The following is a 15,778-nucleotide window of genomic DNA, read 5'->3' as shown; positions in this document are numbered from 1 at the left end:
CAAGGACAGGAGTCCTGGAAGGAAGTGACCTATGACAGGGACGGTCCTGGGAACCAGTTACAATTCTCTGTCCCAAGCCAGGTGCCAGTGGAATGATTTGAGAAGTTCTGGGAGGGGAAAAAAGGACTAATTTCCAAAATCACTTATCAGATAAAAAGCAGATTTATAAACCCACACTCCTCTCCATATTTCATCAGGGAAAGGCGGTTTTCGGGAAGCTGCCACACATGCTCACTTGGCCGGAGACCTCCGCTCCCCCTCCTTTCCTCGAGTGGCGCAGGGCTCTGGGGAAGCAGTTCCCAGTCCTGCGTGTGCGGGCGGCGCGTTCCACAAGGACCCCAGGACAGACCAGGAACTGCAGGGTGGCTGTGGCCAGCACATGCTGAGGACCCTGGGGAGGGACCCCGAGGCATCTGGGGACCGGGGCCCCTGCCTCAGGGACAGGATCCTTGGGGACAAAGACCCAGCTGTGCCGGGGTCTGGTCCCGGTGGGGCTGCTGCGCTGTGACCTACAGCACCCAGGGGAGCGGCCGTCTCTGTCCCTTCACATAATTGATTTGTGACACCTTCTATAGGAATAATATAAAATAAACGTATCTTATGTCTGCTTCAAATTTGTAGACTCCCAGGAAAAGATTGTTTGCAGCCTCTTTTAATCTGGTTTCTCAAGGAGCTTATCCATCTGCATCAATCCTGTGGGCTGTGAAAGGAAAGGCGAACTCAGTGGGGTTCAGCCCTCAGGGGACCAGAGGCTGCCTGGCCAGCGAGTGCCTCTGGGGCGCTAAGGAGCAGCTGGGGTGGCTTCCTACCAGGCCACCAGAGCTGCACCCCCCCAGGGCAGCGCACCAGGGTCCCGAGCGAGTCCCCAGCATGACTGCTCCAGGGCGGGCGGCTGCAGAGGGCAGCTACTCACACTGCTTTGGTATCCTGAGCGCCTCGCTGTCCTGCGCCATCACCTGATGCAGGACTCCCCGGAACTGGTAAAGCACCTTCAGGTTCTTCTCTTCACCCACGCAGGGGTCGTAGAACCCGGGCAGCCCAGCCTGCAACAGACGGATTCGGTTCAAACCGGGACTCGAGGCGGCCGTCTCCCCGGCACGGCCAGCATCTGCCGCCACGTGCAGGCGAGGCGCCCTTTGCGGGGCCTTGACTTTCCCTCGGAAGAAGCACACTTTGCCACGTGAGGAGAAAGAAGTAAAAATTTGAAAAAGGGGCCTATTTAGTCCTAGACTTCCTTCTCAAAAGAGCTCCCCCCGCCCCAGTGCACCCCCATCTTCACAGAAGCCCCACCAAGATGGAGACACTGCAAGGCTTCCCGGGGTGCCAGGCGCCGCTGGGCCCGAGCGAGTGTGCACTTTAATCTGACGTTGACGTCCGCGCCCCAGGCTCCAGCGTGAGCCTCGGATGTGCTAGGCCACCTCGCACGCCTGGAACAAGGGGAGAAGTAAGCAGCAGGTGTGCTCCACGAAGGCAGGATGTGTGTTTGCTGCTGTACCCAGCGCATAGTAGGTGCTTAACGAATACTTGTGAGTGAATGAACGAGTGGCACGTGGAGCAAACTGCTCCAGTGTGGACATCACTGAGGTGCCGGGCAGCACCCCGCACGGGGCATGCTGGCAGCGTGGAGGGTTTCACTGGGATGACATACATGGCCGTTCCCAGGGGCTGTCCCCAGAAGCCCTGTCCATCTGACCCCGTGGGGACGAGGTGCTGTACCTTGGAGGCCTCTGTGAGGATGAGCTTCGAGTCCTTCACCAGGCACTGCAGGGGCACCGTCACGTCGATCACCTTCACCTTCTCGCTCTTCTTGCTCTTGTCATTGACAAACTTCCCATACCAGGCGTTGACGATGATGAGGCCTGAGGACGGCTCTGTCAGCAGGGGCGGGCCTCCAGCACCCTGTGCCCCGTGCCCCTGCCCCCTGCCACTGGACGGCAGGAGCAGCGTGCTCCGTGGAGACCCCCATGCCCACCCTTTCCCAGGAGAGGCCGCGCCTTCTCACCCATTCTGGATTCTTCTGCCTCAATGATCCTTCGGACAGATTCCTGCATCAACCGTACCTGCAAAGGATGAGGTCAGCGGCCATGAGGGCCCTCGCCGGGCTCTGCCTTGCTGCTCAGAGCCACAGCCCGGCGCCTGGCGTCAATGCAGCCCTCTGCAAAGGACCCGACAGTGCCATCATTAATCCGCATGTCTCCGTTCTGCTGTGCAAAGACAATTCTCTTAAGGGAAAGAAAAAAAGGACAACGCGCAGCACCATTTTTTAGAGTGACAGAAGAGAGGGAGAAAGAGAGGAAGGAAAACATGGATGTGAGAGAGAAACAGCAACCGGCGGCCCTGAATGAACCTGTAGCCCAGACACGTGCCAGGACCAAGAATTGAACCCCCATCGTTTGGTTTGCGGGACAAAGCCCAACCCACTGACCCACAGGGGCCAGGGCCCCACCACTTTCAAAATAACCTTGCAATGTCTTGTGAGGTCCACTGAACCTCGGGAACTGGGACTGATGTCCCAGTGCAGAATGCCAGTGGCAAGGTCAAGACCACCACAGTGACCAGTGTAGCTGCGGGGGAAGACGTCTGAGCAGAAGGAGGGAGGCAGTGTGTGCTCCGCCCACGGCGGGCACCTGGAGACCCACGCAGAGCACAGGACGCCCGGGGGACCCGACGCGGTACTCACCGCCGCTTCTGCCTCTTGCTTCTTCTGCAGGATGTCGGTGGCCGTGCTTTCCCTGTGCTTTTCCAGTTCTCTGTGTGAGAAAAGCACAGCCACACGTTAGCATGGCCTCACCCTCGCTGGACCGTGTCCAGCAAAACAGTCTGCGGGTCCGACTGCATTCCTGGATCTGGCTCTTTAAACAAAATATTTCCCAGACAACCTCGAGCAACTCTGTCTGTCACAGGCAGGTACAGCTTTCCCTCTGTCCCTAGAGGGCTCTGCCCACCTCCTCAGTGCGGCGAATGGAAAGCCACCGCCAGTCCCTTTGGAGAGAAGCCCCCACGGATAGGGCTCCCCGGGAGGTGGGAGGTCAGAGGAAGAGGAGAGACTGGGGGAGAGGCCACCCACCTTCTGGGATCATCACGGACTCTCCCAGGAAGGCCGCCATGCCCGTGAGACCCGAGATCCATGAATACACTTTCCCCTGGGGAAAGCACACGGACCGGGGCAGCACATACCTGCCCCGTGGGAGGATGAGACACAGCACACCCTGTGTTTCAAGCCTCAAGCCTCCTGGGCAGTAAGGACTCTGAACTCCATGGATTCAAAGGCAGAAGGGGCCCCAAAGCGGAGGTCGCTTTTCCTCTCAGACCCTGAACTCGGCCATGCCCACCCCTTCCTGACCCACGGCACACACAGCTACTAAAATTCTGTGGCACACCAGAAAACACATATTTTTTTCTGACCTGACTGAACAAAAGAAAACAAAACAAAAAACCCCACAACTGTCCATGTGTTGTCCTGGTTTAAAGTCTCAGCATTCTGTGAGCTTACGGTGACCCTTCCTGAGAGTGGGGCCGATGACAAAGGAAGGATGAGAGCGGCACCTCCAGTCCAACAGGCAACGCCCACCGGGCACACTGCGCGTGCGTTAATTAGTGTGATTTCCCCAGTCACCCCACGGGGGCTCCTGTCGTCACCCCCCCACCCGAAAGACGAGGACGCCAAGGCACAGAGGCGCTGGGTGCCGCCTGCGCCCATGCGGGCTCACCTCTCCTTCTGAGCCCGGAGGTATGGCTTGATGAGCAGGCGGTGCATGGCAAAGTAGACCACCAGGGGCCCCACGGTGGCGTAGAACACGGCGCTGGGGAGCAGCTGGTCCGTCAGGTGGATGGGGAAGAAGTACGTCTGACTGGCCCTGTTCAACCTGAAAACCAAACACCCAAGATGAGGCAGGGGTCCAGGGAAGGGGGATGGGTCTCTGCCCAGGAAGCGAGCCTCTCAGAGACACGAGGCCAGTCGGAAGGAGCCCCGGTGCCGGCCTGCTCACAGCCCACTCTCCTGTGCAGGTCCCCATTCCGAACTGAGCCGCTGCATTTGATGTACGTCACAGAAGGGAGGCCCCAGTCCTGCTGACCTCTAAGGGCAAAGCAACAGATTGACGCCTGACCAGAGCCCATGTGGCCTTAGACGGCAGGAGGGGACGCGCCTCCAGAGGTCCAGGAGACAGACCTATCTCAATCCTCAGCGGATCTGTCTGAAGGAAGCGTGTGTGGACACCACACTCAGAACTGCAGGTTCGACAGCTGACAGGCACTGCGGCTTTGTGGTCAGACTGTCGTCCTCACTTTTACCTGCAGTCACGTCTGTTTCAGGTCCACGGGCAGCTGAGGTCTCACAAAAGGTGTACAGAGAGCTGTCCGATGTTCTGCATTCTAATCCCTTCCTGCCCCCTCCCAAACTGGGTCACTAACTAGGCATAGAGCCCTGTGGCTCAGTGTCTGTTTTAAATACTTTTCCAGTACAGATGTCACGCGACACGATCTGGACAGCATTCCTGTCCCCAGAACCATCTCCTCCCCAACTGTGTGGTGCCTGTGGACACAGTTACTGGCGCTGTGTTCTGAGCCTGTGACACATCTCCAGTGTGACTTACTTACTTGACTTTGAGAGAAACTCCCTGGGGAACCCCAATGCTGACAGTGGCCCCGAGAATGCTGTGCCTGGAGATTTTCCTCTCGGCCCCGTACTCCACCACCGTCCCGAAGAAGCCTGCCCTGTGGGAGTGGACGGCAGTGAGAGAGAGCAGTCCCTCGGCCCCCACCCACGGGCACTATCACTCAGAACAGCGCTGGGCCCGCCACCGCCTTCTGCACCACGCACAGCCTGTGAACAGAACGAAGCCGGGACCCTGGTGGTCCAGCTGGTCCATTTGACCCCCAGTCCTTCGACCCCTGGGACTGCATAGTAGCAACTCCTGCCATCCCTCGGTGGGAGGCGCTTGAGAAGCATCTCACGCGACAGATGAATGCAGACGGGCGGCTTCCACCAACCGGCTCCACCATCAGAAACCCTCATCGGCACGCTCCCCTTCATGCTCCCCGTCAGCCAGGCCAGGACTTACTTAAGGGACCCTTTCACGCGAGTCTGGTCGTCATCCTGGAACTTGTGCTGGTAGCTGATCAGTGCAAAGGAGTGAGGGATTCCCAGCTGAGAAGACAGGGAGAAAACCAGGGTTGGAGGCCGGGCCGCGGCCCCCGAGCACACCACACGGCAGGCCTCTCGGGCTGGGCCACAGTCTGGCGGCTGCACAAAGTGTGTGGAAACTTCCCAGCAGCTGATATTTAAACACTGGGAGACTTCAAATAAAACCCGGTCTTCTGCCTTATCGCGTTAAAAAAAAAGTGCACCATCGAGCGTGCAGTCCTTCACGCCAGCAGCGCCCGTGTCCCCGTCGGCCAGAGTGGCGGCATCGGAGCGCTCGGCTCCACCAGGCTGCCCTGGTTCTGTGGGCTCCTTCCGCCGGAAGACGTGAAAAAGGCACGTGGCCTTAGGGTGACCGGACGCAGCTCCCTGGGAGCCCGAGAACCATGGCACGTCAACACCCGAGTGAGGGCGCGCGCGGTCCCCACCTGCACGGCCATGGTGAAGTGGCTGGTTTTGGTGTCCCGGACGATGCTCGTGTTCATGGCCGACTGGATGCCCCATCGCCACTGCAGGTAGCCCACGGTATTCTTGTCCAGGTTCCGAGCCAGGACAGTGGTGAGGCCGGGCCGGACTCCACGGGACGAAAACTGCAGAGCACAGTTGGTCGTCACGAAGCTGGGGGGACAGACAAAGGGTCCTGGATGACGCCTGGCTCTCAGCTGTCCCTTGGCCCCGTCCTCTCTGCTAAAACCCTGCTCACATCCTTTCCCTCACCCCTGGGCCAGCTCCCGGTGCAGAAAGCAGGAGACCAAGCCTCTATCACAGGAGGGAGACGACAGTGACTCGGTGAAACTGTTCCAACAAATGCCCGGCTCACCTGCACTGCCCATCCCGTCCATTCCCACTTCGGCTGCAACCAGAGAGGTGCCTGCCAGAGGGCCAATCCTATTGCAAGTCACAGTCAGTCACCGGGGAGACTCCTGAACTGGCCACACACTAGAATAACCTGCTGATCTAGAAAACACTGCCGCAGGCTCCCGCCCCAAGGAACTCTAGTCAGAGTGTGAAAAGCTCGCAGGTGCTGAGAGGCGCAGCAGGGCCTGAGAACCCCCAGAGCCCACCTGGACCAATGCAGCCAGTATTTCTGGGTGGGGCCCAGGCATGAAAAGGCTGCCCACAGGGTTTGGATGGAAACCCACAGACTGAAGCCACTTGAAAAGCTGGTACAGGAAATCTTCGGTGTCCTAGATAGATCCTGTGGCTTTAAGTAACACGAAGTATGACAAAACCAACTTTCCCACGGGCTGGCTAATGTCAGCAGGAGTGAAGTTCCTGAGGCATCTCCTCTGCCAGCAGTGAATCCAGAGTCAAGGCCGCGCCTGCTCTTCTTGATGGCGCCTGTGGCACAGCTGACCATTCCCAGGAAAGGCCTCGGAAGCTGGTTTCCTGGGGAGCAGCCCCATCTTCTGGTCAGAAAGGGGTACTTCATCTCACTAGCAAAGGAGCGACTCCGGTGTTAAAAGTGAGACACTGTGCCTCCAGTCACAGCCCCCATTCAGTCCCCTTCTCCTCTTCCTAAGCTCTGGAGGTGCCACTTCTGCCATTGAAATGGTAACAGGTGAGATAACTTCGACCCTGTTCGTTCCTCACTCACAGACTTCCAGGAGCTTCCCACGGCCCGACGCACGAGCTCCTCACACTCCTCAGGCCCTGACGTGACCTTGATGTCAGCAGGTCCTTGAGTTGCACCTCGGCGACTGTTTTCGGCTTTACTGGGGTGAGGGGAGCAAGCTAGAAGGGGGATAAAAGTCACCCCCAGAATTTTAAGACAGGGTGACACAGGGACACTTAACGAACCAAAACATAAAGAGCAAGGTCCCTGTGTGTTTTTATCCAGTGTGTCCGAGAGAAACACAAACTTTGGGGAGAGACCGGCAACACGGGCGCCGTGCAGAGAGCCCGGGACCACTCCGCAGAACATCTCTGCCTTTCTTCAGGCTGCTCCGCACCGACTCTGACCACTAGTTTGGGCGTCCAGGGAGCATGACCCTGGGATTCGGGCGCCCCAGGACACTGCAAATCAGTAAACTGGCGTCCTTGTTTATGAATCTTCACTAAAGTCCGATGACCTGGAGACTCTGAAGGAAATTCCACACCTGCAAAAGCTCCTGACCAGCTGGCCCTGGAGCCACGTGAACCCTCCATGGACAGATGCTTTGCGGCTCAACCAGAACGAAATGGCCAACAGACTTCCCTCAAACACGTATTTCCTCACGTGCCCGACCTTCAGAATGACCTGCTCTGCTTGCTCAAACTAGGGAGACGCAGGCCCCTCCCCAGGAGGGCCTGCTCCTGGGGGCAGGGATCTGGGCTCTCAGCCAGCATCCCAGGTGACAGCCCTGAGCAGACAGGGCAGGGCAACGCGGACACGCAGAGAATACTCTGTTCACCCCACGTGCTGCTGACAGGTACAAATCCGTGTCCCCTCCCAGAAGCAGCAGCCCAAGCCCCAGAGCAGAGGCGGGAGAGGCCAGGTCCGACCTGCCGTCGGGCCTAGAGCAGCCGCTCCCCTCGGCCTCTGCCCAGGCCGACCACCTGCACAAGCTGTGTCTCTGCCTAACACTCCCCTTCCGCTCTACACGCTGACGGACCTGTGCACTTGCTTTCACTACTGACCAAAGTGGCCAGCACGGACACACAGACAATGGGATGTGAGCCTGACCCATCCCAGGCTGCCCTGCACTGTATTTCACCTGAGCTCACCCTGGGGCCCCACATGAAGTCGGGGTCACCCCTGCTGCTCCAGAAGGGACAGGACTTTGACATCACTGCCATAGGGATGGAAGCTCCGCACGGCCACTCCCAGAGGCCGGGAGGTCTCACAAGCTGCCCCACTGCCCACGGAGCCCCTTTGCAGAGCTTTCTGCATGTTCTTGGGACAAAGAAACTGTACACGAGCTCACACATGTCCGACTGCTGACCCTCATCCCTATTATGAAGGCGCCCCCCTCCAGGCTTCTCACAGCCCATGGTGACCAGGCAGGGCACTGAGGACACCGCGCCAGGTAGGAGCCCCGGGCAGACGCAGAACCCACCCGTGTGCCCCTGCGCCCTGCCCTAGTGACCCCGCAGGGCGGATGGGCAGTTCCAGATGACCTCGACAAAGAGAGTGCACAGCTTCCGGTGTCCTAAATCCACAAGACCATCAGAGGGTTATCTCTTTATATTTACCATCTTGGTGTGAGATTGCGGAACAGCTTTAGACCAAAGAGAGGCCCCTGCAGGTCCCCAGCTCCAAATTCTAACTGTTCAAAACAGAAAAAGGAAAAGCATTAAAGGTGTCTTATCTCATGGTGTCTCCCCGGTCACAGGCCCAAGCCGGGGCTCTGAAGGAGCAGCGAGCAGAGGCCTGCTGTCTCATCCTCACCTCTGCCAGAGAGCACGGGGCTCGCTAACCCACAGAAGGCAGCTCCCTGTCCCTGAAAGGAGCCCCTCCCTCCAAGGAAACATTCCTCGCCTGCCCCGCTCAGGCCCCATGGGGAGATAGGCCCGTGTCTGCGGAGCGCCTGCGGAGCGCCTGCCGTGCAGCCAGGTGCGGCCCCTCACCCCCGCCCTCCCTGGAAGGGCCCTCATTCCTGCCTTTCCTTCTGCTCTGCTTCACCGCCTGCAAGTATCCCAGGCGACTGGAGATGGCTCTCGGGAGCCCATCGGCAGTTCCGCACTCACAGCCTTGGGCGCCATACCAGGCCTGGCTGCCTCACTGACTAGTCTGGGGGACTTTCTGGGCAACTCCTCAATGTTAATGTCATGCAGCTCGATTTGCTCAGCAGAACTGGCTGTTAAGTGGCCACCAATCAGTGGACCAGGGCACCCAGACAGAGGCCCTGCCTTCTGAATTGTCTAGGAAAACGGAGAGCCTCCTCGGATTTTGCCGAGTTTCCAGAGGTTACATTTCCGGAAGCTGGCACCTGCGGGGACAATCTGTGGCTGTAGCCTAACTCCGAGCTGTTGGGCAGTCTGAGGGAGCTCTTGGACATGAGGCATTTTTCTCTTGGGGGAGTTAACCTGTGAAGTTTGACACCTGGCACCCTATTACGGATTCTGAGGGTTGGCCTTTAGAGTGTCAGTGTCCCAGAATGCAGTGTTGCGAAGGACAGCATGGTGGCCAGCTGACGTTCTCACCTCTCCCCATCCCTTCGCGGAGGTGACCCGTCTGAGCGCAAAGTTGATGGAGCCCCCTCCGTTCCCGTTCTGGGTCGAGAGGCTTCCCGACAGGATGGCCGTGTCTGTAGCTGTCAAGGGTGCCTAGGAAATGACATTTGCTGGTAACATCAGTCAAAGCATCAGGAAGTGCCAAGAACAGTGGCCTGATGAACCCGAAAGGGCCCAAAGTGCAGGCGATTCCACAGTTAAGGGAGTTGGGAAGCAGTTACCTCAATGGCTTCCTCTGTCCCTTTGAGGGGCAGGTGGCCACCAAGGCCATGTTTTATAAGAGCCTTAACTGGGAAATTTCAAAAACCCAGGAGAAACAAGAGGACCAAATGCTGGTTCTCTGTGTGCCAACACAGCATCTGTCTGCACGGCAACTTCACTGTGGGCCTTCCTGTGCCTGGGCTGACTGAGCTAGGGCCTCAGGCCCTGGAGAATAAGCAAGTCGAGGGGGCAGGGGCCTGCTGTGACCCCCAGCCGAGTGGCCTGGCATTACCATGTCCGGACTCTGGAAGCTAAGCCCAGCCTCCACACTCCTGCTGCTAATACGGGGCAAAGCAGGGACCCACAGGTTGTGCTGGGGGCTCTTTTCTCAGTGGCTCGCTGCACCCTTTCCCAAATACGATGGGAGAGACCCTGAGCACAGACCCTCGTCCCAGCTGCTTAGGGCACCTGCCCACTGCACGTACCTCGATGGACTGTGATATGTGCATCTTGTTGATTTCAATCTGTGGAAAGCTGCTTCCGGACACATCTTCGTAGTCCTCCTCGTAGCGATCAAAGAGGTCAGTGGCATCGATGCCGACGCTGATGGTCCCCTGGGTGGAGAAACAAGCAGTCAGCACCAGCGGAGGGCTCTGTGCAGTGAGACGGCAGGCTGCACCACGGCGGCCCTGGGCGGGGCCCCTGGGTCCGGGCAGGGCTCCGCCAGGAGCCCATAGGGCAAGAAGGCCACGGTTCAGATCAAACCACTGCAGAGCGCCACCAACCTTGTGTCTGAAAACCCGTCAGGCTGGCGGCGAAGGGCATGCTGAACAGGACACGTTTCATGGCTTTATAAACAGATGGTCTCCAGATTTAACAACCCATGAACGTATAAAACAACCTCGAAACTAGCTGCATGGATTAGACATCTTCCTGTAAATATTCTTACATCACAAAACTACCTTAAAACTGTTTCAAACATAAAAATGCCTTCTAAGGCAAAAAAGTGCAAGCAAAATAAATTATGAACAATTGGGAGACTGAAAAATTGTTCCACCTGCAAAAATTAATTTGAGAATTGAGTTTTGAGAAACAGAACCCAATATTCTTAAGAATTGCTAAGTTAAAATTTTACTGATAAAAATACTCCTTACTCAGAAAATCAATGTGTATTATTTTTGTAAAACTTTTCTTTTTTTAATTATATTTTATTGATTATACTATTGTCCGATTTTTCTCCCTTTACCCCTCTCTACCCAGTACCACCCCACTCCCTCAGGCAGTCCCCCCTCCATTGTTCATGTCCATGGTTCGTATTGAGTAAGTTCTTTGCTACTCCATTTCCTGTACTGTACTTTACATCTCCATGGCTATTCTGTAACTACCTATTTGTTCTTTTTAAAAAATATTTTACTGATTATGCCATTACAGTTTTCCTATTCCCCCCTTCATTCCCCTTCACACTGCGCACCCCTCCTCCACCATTTCCCCCCCTTAGTTTATGACCACGTGTCTCAAGTTCTTTAGATTCTATATTTCCCATACTACTCTTGCCCTCCCCCCTATTTTCTACCTACCGTCTATGCTACTTACTTCCTGTACCGTCTCCCCCCTTCTCCTCCCACTCCCCTGTTGCTAACCCCCCATGTGATCTTCATTTCTATGGTTCTGCTCCTGATCTAGCTGTCCTCTTAGTTTGCTTTTGTTTTAGGGGTGGTTGTTAATAACTGTGAGTTTGCTCTCCTTTCACTGTTCATATTTTTTTATCTTCTTTTTCTTAGATAAGTCCCTTTAATATTTCATATAATGAGGGCTTGGTGATGATGAACTCCTTGATCTTATCTGAGAAGCACTTTATCTGCCCTTCCATTCTAAATGAAAGCTCTGCTGGACAGGTCTTTGGATTTCATGCTTGGAATACCTCTTTCTAGCCCCTTCTTGCCCGTAAAGTCTCTTTTGAGAAATCAGCTGACAGTCTGATGGGAACTCCTTTGTAGGGGACTGTCCCCTTATCTCTTGCTTCTAGGATTCTCTCCTTCATTTTAATCTTGGCTAATATAATTATGATGTGCCTTGGTGTATTCCTTCTTGGGTCCAACTTCTTTGGGATTCTCTGAGCTTCCTGAATTTCCTGGAAGTCTATTTCCTTTGCCAGATTGGGGAAGTTCTCCTTTATTATTTGTTCAAATAAGTTTTCCACTTGTTGCTCTTTCTTTTCCTCTTCTGGTACCCCTATAATTCAGATGTTGGAATGTTTAAAGATGTCCTGAAGGTTCCTAAGCCTCTCCTCATTTTTTTTGAATTCTTGTTTCTTCATACTGTTCTGTTTGGTCATTTTTTTCTTCCTTCTGGTCCACTCCCTAGATTTGAGTTCCAGTTTCCTTTCCATCACCATTGGTTTCCTGTGCATTTCCCTTCATTTCACTTAGTTTAGCCTTCATTTGTTCCTCTAATTTGTGACTAAAATCAAACAGTTCTGTGAGCATCCTGATCACCAGTGTTTTGAACTGTGCATCTGATAGGTTGGCTATTTCTTGGTTGCTTAGAGTTACTGGCTCTGGGGCTTTGAGTTCTTCTTGAGCCATGTATATTTTGGTCTGTTCGTACCTGTTACGTATGAGGGGCGGAGCCTAAGGTGTTCACCAGGGCAGGGCGACCCATGTTGCTGGATTGTGATGCTGTATGTGGGGGCGGGGTCAGAGAGGGGCAATGGTGGTCCCCTCTGCTGCTTCCCACCGCTGGGGCCTGCGCAGTCTGTCTCACTGCTCGCTCCTTTGCCTGGTTTATCTGCGCGTGAAAGTATGACCGAGGTCAGCCTGCCTCCTTGCACCCTCACTGGGTCTGCCTGTCGCAACTCCACGCCTGGGATCGGCCAACTGCCGCCAGAGCGCCTGGGTCAGTCCCGCTGAGTTTTCCTGCGCAACCCTGCTCTGCCAGCCACTGGCTCCGCCCCTCTTACTAGTCTTACTGAACGGTTCGTTGTCGTCGGACTTCCGTATGGTTCAGTTTTCTGTGTTTTGGTTGTGTTTTTGTTACTAAAACTCTATTGTCTTTAAACTTGGTTGTGCGAGAAGGCACAGTGTTTCCACCTACGCCTCCATCTTGGCCCTGTTTTCTTAAGACTTTTCAAGTGGGTGTATATCTTAATCTAACATGTAAGACCATGACTGCACACATTTTTATTACATTTCCTGCAGCCCCTTTTTAAAAACAAGATTTAGTTCACATGCGATATGAATGGCACCCACCTGAAGCGTACAATGAACTTTCACAGATTCATCTACGTTTGGGAAACCACTTCTGAACTCACGACACAGAACATTTCTACCACCCCACAAGGGGCTTGGGAGGGTGTTTTCTCACTGAGAAGGGACGCGTGAACAGCTGTGAGGGGGACGGGGGAGGGGCCTGCGGGTACCCAGAGGCGTGAGCAGGCCAGTGGGGCTGGAGCAGAGGGAGGAGGCCAGTGAGGAACTCAGAGGGGTGTCCCGCATGGGGAAGGCTTAGGGGACGACACCAGTTAACCCTCTTGCTTAGGCTGGTAGAGCAGTAACACCAGATTCCCAGTTTTAGAGTACTGTTATTGTCATCATCGAAGATACGGTCAATAGGTGCCTTGGACTGAGAAGCCAGAGTGGCTTTGGTGGATAGGCCTTCCACCTTGTACCTCTAGCATCTGTCACCGTCCCATCAGATGCTGTATGCGATGCACGGTGACTTTAGGAGATGACAAGGACTGCCCGACACTTTCGTCCCATCTCTTTCCAGGTGAAATGTGCAGCCCCTCCCACCCTAGGACCTGCTCGCAGGTGCCTCCTGCTGGTCCAGGGGCGCCGCACAGCTAACTCCTGCCAGTCTGTTGGTGGTGGGAGAGGAATTAGATGCTGCTGCCCATGTGGTGCATCAGGCACCGGGGTGGCCAGTGCCTTGGACTGTGACGTGTATAGAGCTGTCCAAGCCACCAGGCAGCCACATCCATAGGAAGCTCCAGGGGGGGTGAGAACACATCCCCCTGGGAGGGAAAGGCGGGCCAGTCCTGCAGCACATGCAAGAGCAGTCCCGACACCCTCGCCAGTGTTTTGTCATCGAATGGTCACTGACATCAGGGTGGCACTACTCTGTGGGGCCACAGTGAAGACTGTAGCCCAGGTCAGGTGGCTCAGTGGGCTAGCGCATCGTCCCGCTCCACCAAGGTTGCAGGTTCAATCCCCATTCAGGGCACATACCAGAATCAACCAATGAATGCATCAATAGTGGGATAACAAATCAATGTTTCTCTCAGATCAATAAATAAAAAGTAAAAGTATTTTCTAGGTGTTGTGAACCATATGCCGTAGTTTCTGCTGCAACCTGACTTTGCTGTTGTAGGGAAAGCAGCCAGACTACCCAGTAAAGGACCAGGCCTGTGGTCCGATGAACACCTCATTCACTGATTCTGAAATCTGATTTTCACATACTTTTCACTTCTCAAAATATTGCTATTCTTTTGTTTTTGAGCATTTAAAAATGTGAGAAACATTCTTGCCCCACAGGCCCCACAGAGAACAAACAGTGGGCCAAACCTGGTGCCTCCTGATAGAACCTACAAGGGCCTCTTTCTGGGGGGGGGGGGGGGGGGGCACAACCGAGGCTTTCTTTTTGGTGAACTCTTTAGGCAGTAATGAGATTAAACATGCTGTAGGTTAAAAATAAAAGGTACTAAATTTTCATTTCCCCAGAAAGTTAATGAACTTTTGTAACTTGAATGTTTTTCAACACTGACCATCTGTAGTGCTAACTGCAAACGTGTGAAAATCAAGTCTTTTTAGAGAGAGAAAACGAGGGAGAGGGAAACATCGATTTGTTGTTCCACTTATTTACACTCATTGGCTGCTTCTTATGTGTGCCTTGGCCAGGGATTGAACCCGCAACCCTGGTGCACTGGGACAATGCTTTAACTAACTGAGCTACCTGGACAGGGCTGCAAACCAAGTCTTAGATTTGCTAAAGAAGCTCTAGCGCCTCCTTCAATAGTCAGTTGTTCTTTTAAATCACACACCTAAAGTGAGCAGCACGGCGGTGTATTTGCACCTAACTGTAAAAATGACTTCATTTACATCAAGTGGTAGTTCCTCGGTTAATTTCACTCGTGTGTCGTCCCGAGGTCCGTAGCGCCCAAGGAAAGATAAAGCAAGAGGTGTTGGGCGCTGGTCCTGTGAGCAGGAGGCCCTCCCGACTGCGGACGGGTGAAGCCGGTGCACCATGGGCGCCAGCCCGAGGCTCCGAACGGAGCATCAGCTAGGCAGTCCTGACACCCACTGGTCTGTCGAGGGTGACAGGCTGCGACCAGCTTGCCCGATCAGCTGGGTCAGAAAGCGCCGCACCGAACGTGAGACTGGTTTGTGGTGACACGCAAACACTGGTTGAGGTGAGGTGCAGCGTCATGGTGAGTGTTTCCACTGAACCAAGAACCGGGGGTCAGGATGCTCTCGAACTAGCTGCAGTGCAATAATGGGTGGCTGTGTCACAACGAGCTGTGACGGCCCTCCCATGGAAAACAAAGCTGTAGGTGTTACACCGAGCAAATATTCTTGTGTGTTCATAGTACCAATACTTTTCATGAAGCTGATTCTGAACGCAAAAAGATGTGCAGCCTGTCCAAGGAATATTTTATTTTTGAAAATAGTATTTATTGATTGACTTTATAGAGAGAAAGGGGGAGAGGGACAGAGAGAGAGAGAGAATGATTGATGTGTTGTTCCACTTACTGATAGTCACTGGCTGATTCTTGTATGTGCCCTGACTGGAGACTGAATCTGCAACCTTGGAGCATCAGAATGACGGTCTAACCAGCTGAGCTACCTGGCCAGGGCCTGATGCTGGCTTTGAATAAACCTTCTTATAGGTCCTTCAATATAATAAAACCAGCGTTGGCTGACAAATATTCTAAAAAATTATTATTTTAAGCACCCTCTTTTGCTCTCAAAATCTCCTGGTTTGGACAGTGAATTATAGGGCTACCCAGTCTACAGGCCCCTCTGAGGACACTGGCTTACAACCGATGATGGCAAGGCCACTGGAACTTGTCGAGTGGAATGACCGATGTGACCTGTGTGTTGCAGGCTCACTCTGGCTGCTGAGCTGAGCAAGGAGGGACGCGGTCCGGAGAGGCCGCTCCACCGTCCCCGAAGACACAAGGCACCGATGGCAGGAACCACTGACGGATGTGCATGCGTTCTGCCACCGCCGCCTCGTCCACCTCACTGGTCATTAGTTTTCAGTTGGTTCTTTAAAGGCAGG

The 15,778-nt window shown here is 54.5% G+C and overlaps 1 protein-coding gene across 1 annotated transcript in view; it reads right to left on the bottom strand.

The window, feature by feature from the left end:
* Positions 1-143: 143 nt before the first annotated feature.
* Positions 144-15,778, bottom strand: part of DNAJC11 (DnaJ heat shock protein family (Hsp40) member C11) — a 48,223-nt gene continuing 32,588 nt past the window's right edge. The window contains exons 5-16 of the mRNA XM_053660447.1: positions 9,985-10,113; positions 9,269-9,391; positions 8,318-8,391; positions 5,572-5,761; positions 5,064-5,149; positions 4,600-4,716; positions 3,711-3,866; positions 2,681-2,750; positions 2,003-2,060; positions 1,717-1,859; positions 914-1,043; positions 144-700 (exon numbers count right to left, since the gene is read on the bottom strand). Of these exons, the coding sequence (XP_053516422.1) occupies positions 675-700; positions 914-1,043; positions 1,717-1,859; positions 2,003-2,060; positions 2,681-2,750; positions 3,711-3,866; positions 4,600-4,716; positions 5,064-5,149; positions 5,572-5,761; positions 8,318-8,391; positions 9,269-9,391; positions 9,985-10,113 (1,302 nt within the window). The 3' untranslated portion in view covers positions 144-674. The remainder of the gene's footprint in view (positions 701-913; positions 1,044-1,716; positions 1,860-2,002; positions 2,061-2,680; positions 2,751-3,710; positions 3,867-4,599; positions 4,717-5,063; positions 5,150-5,571; positions 5,762-8,317; positions 8,392-9,268; positions 9,392-9,984; positions 10,114-15,778) is intronic.

The sequence above is a fragment of the Artibeus jamaicensis genome, unplaced genomic scaffold, assembly GCF_021234435.1.
Source record: "Artibeus jamaicensis isolate MK-2021 breed Jamaican fruit bat unplaced genomic scaffold, CSHL_Jam_final scaffold_847, whole genome shotgun sequence".
NCBI lineage: Eukaryota > Metazoa > Chordata > Mammalia > Chiroptera > Phyllostomidae > Artibeus > Artibeus jamaicensis.
Note: the sequence above shows the minus strand (reverse complement) of the source record. Positions and strands in the feature narration are given on the sequence as shown.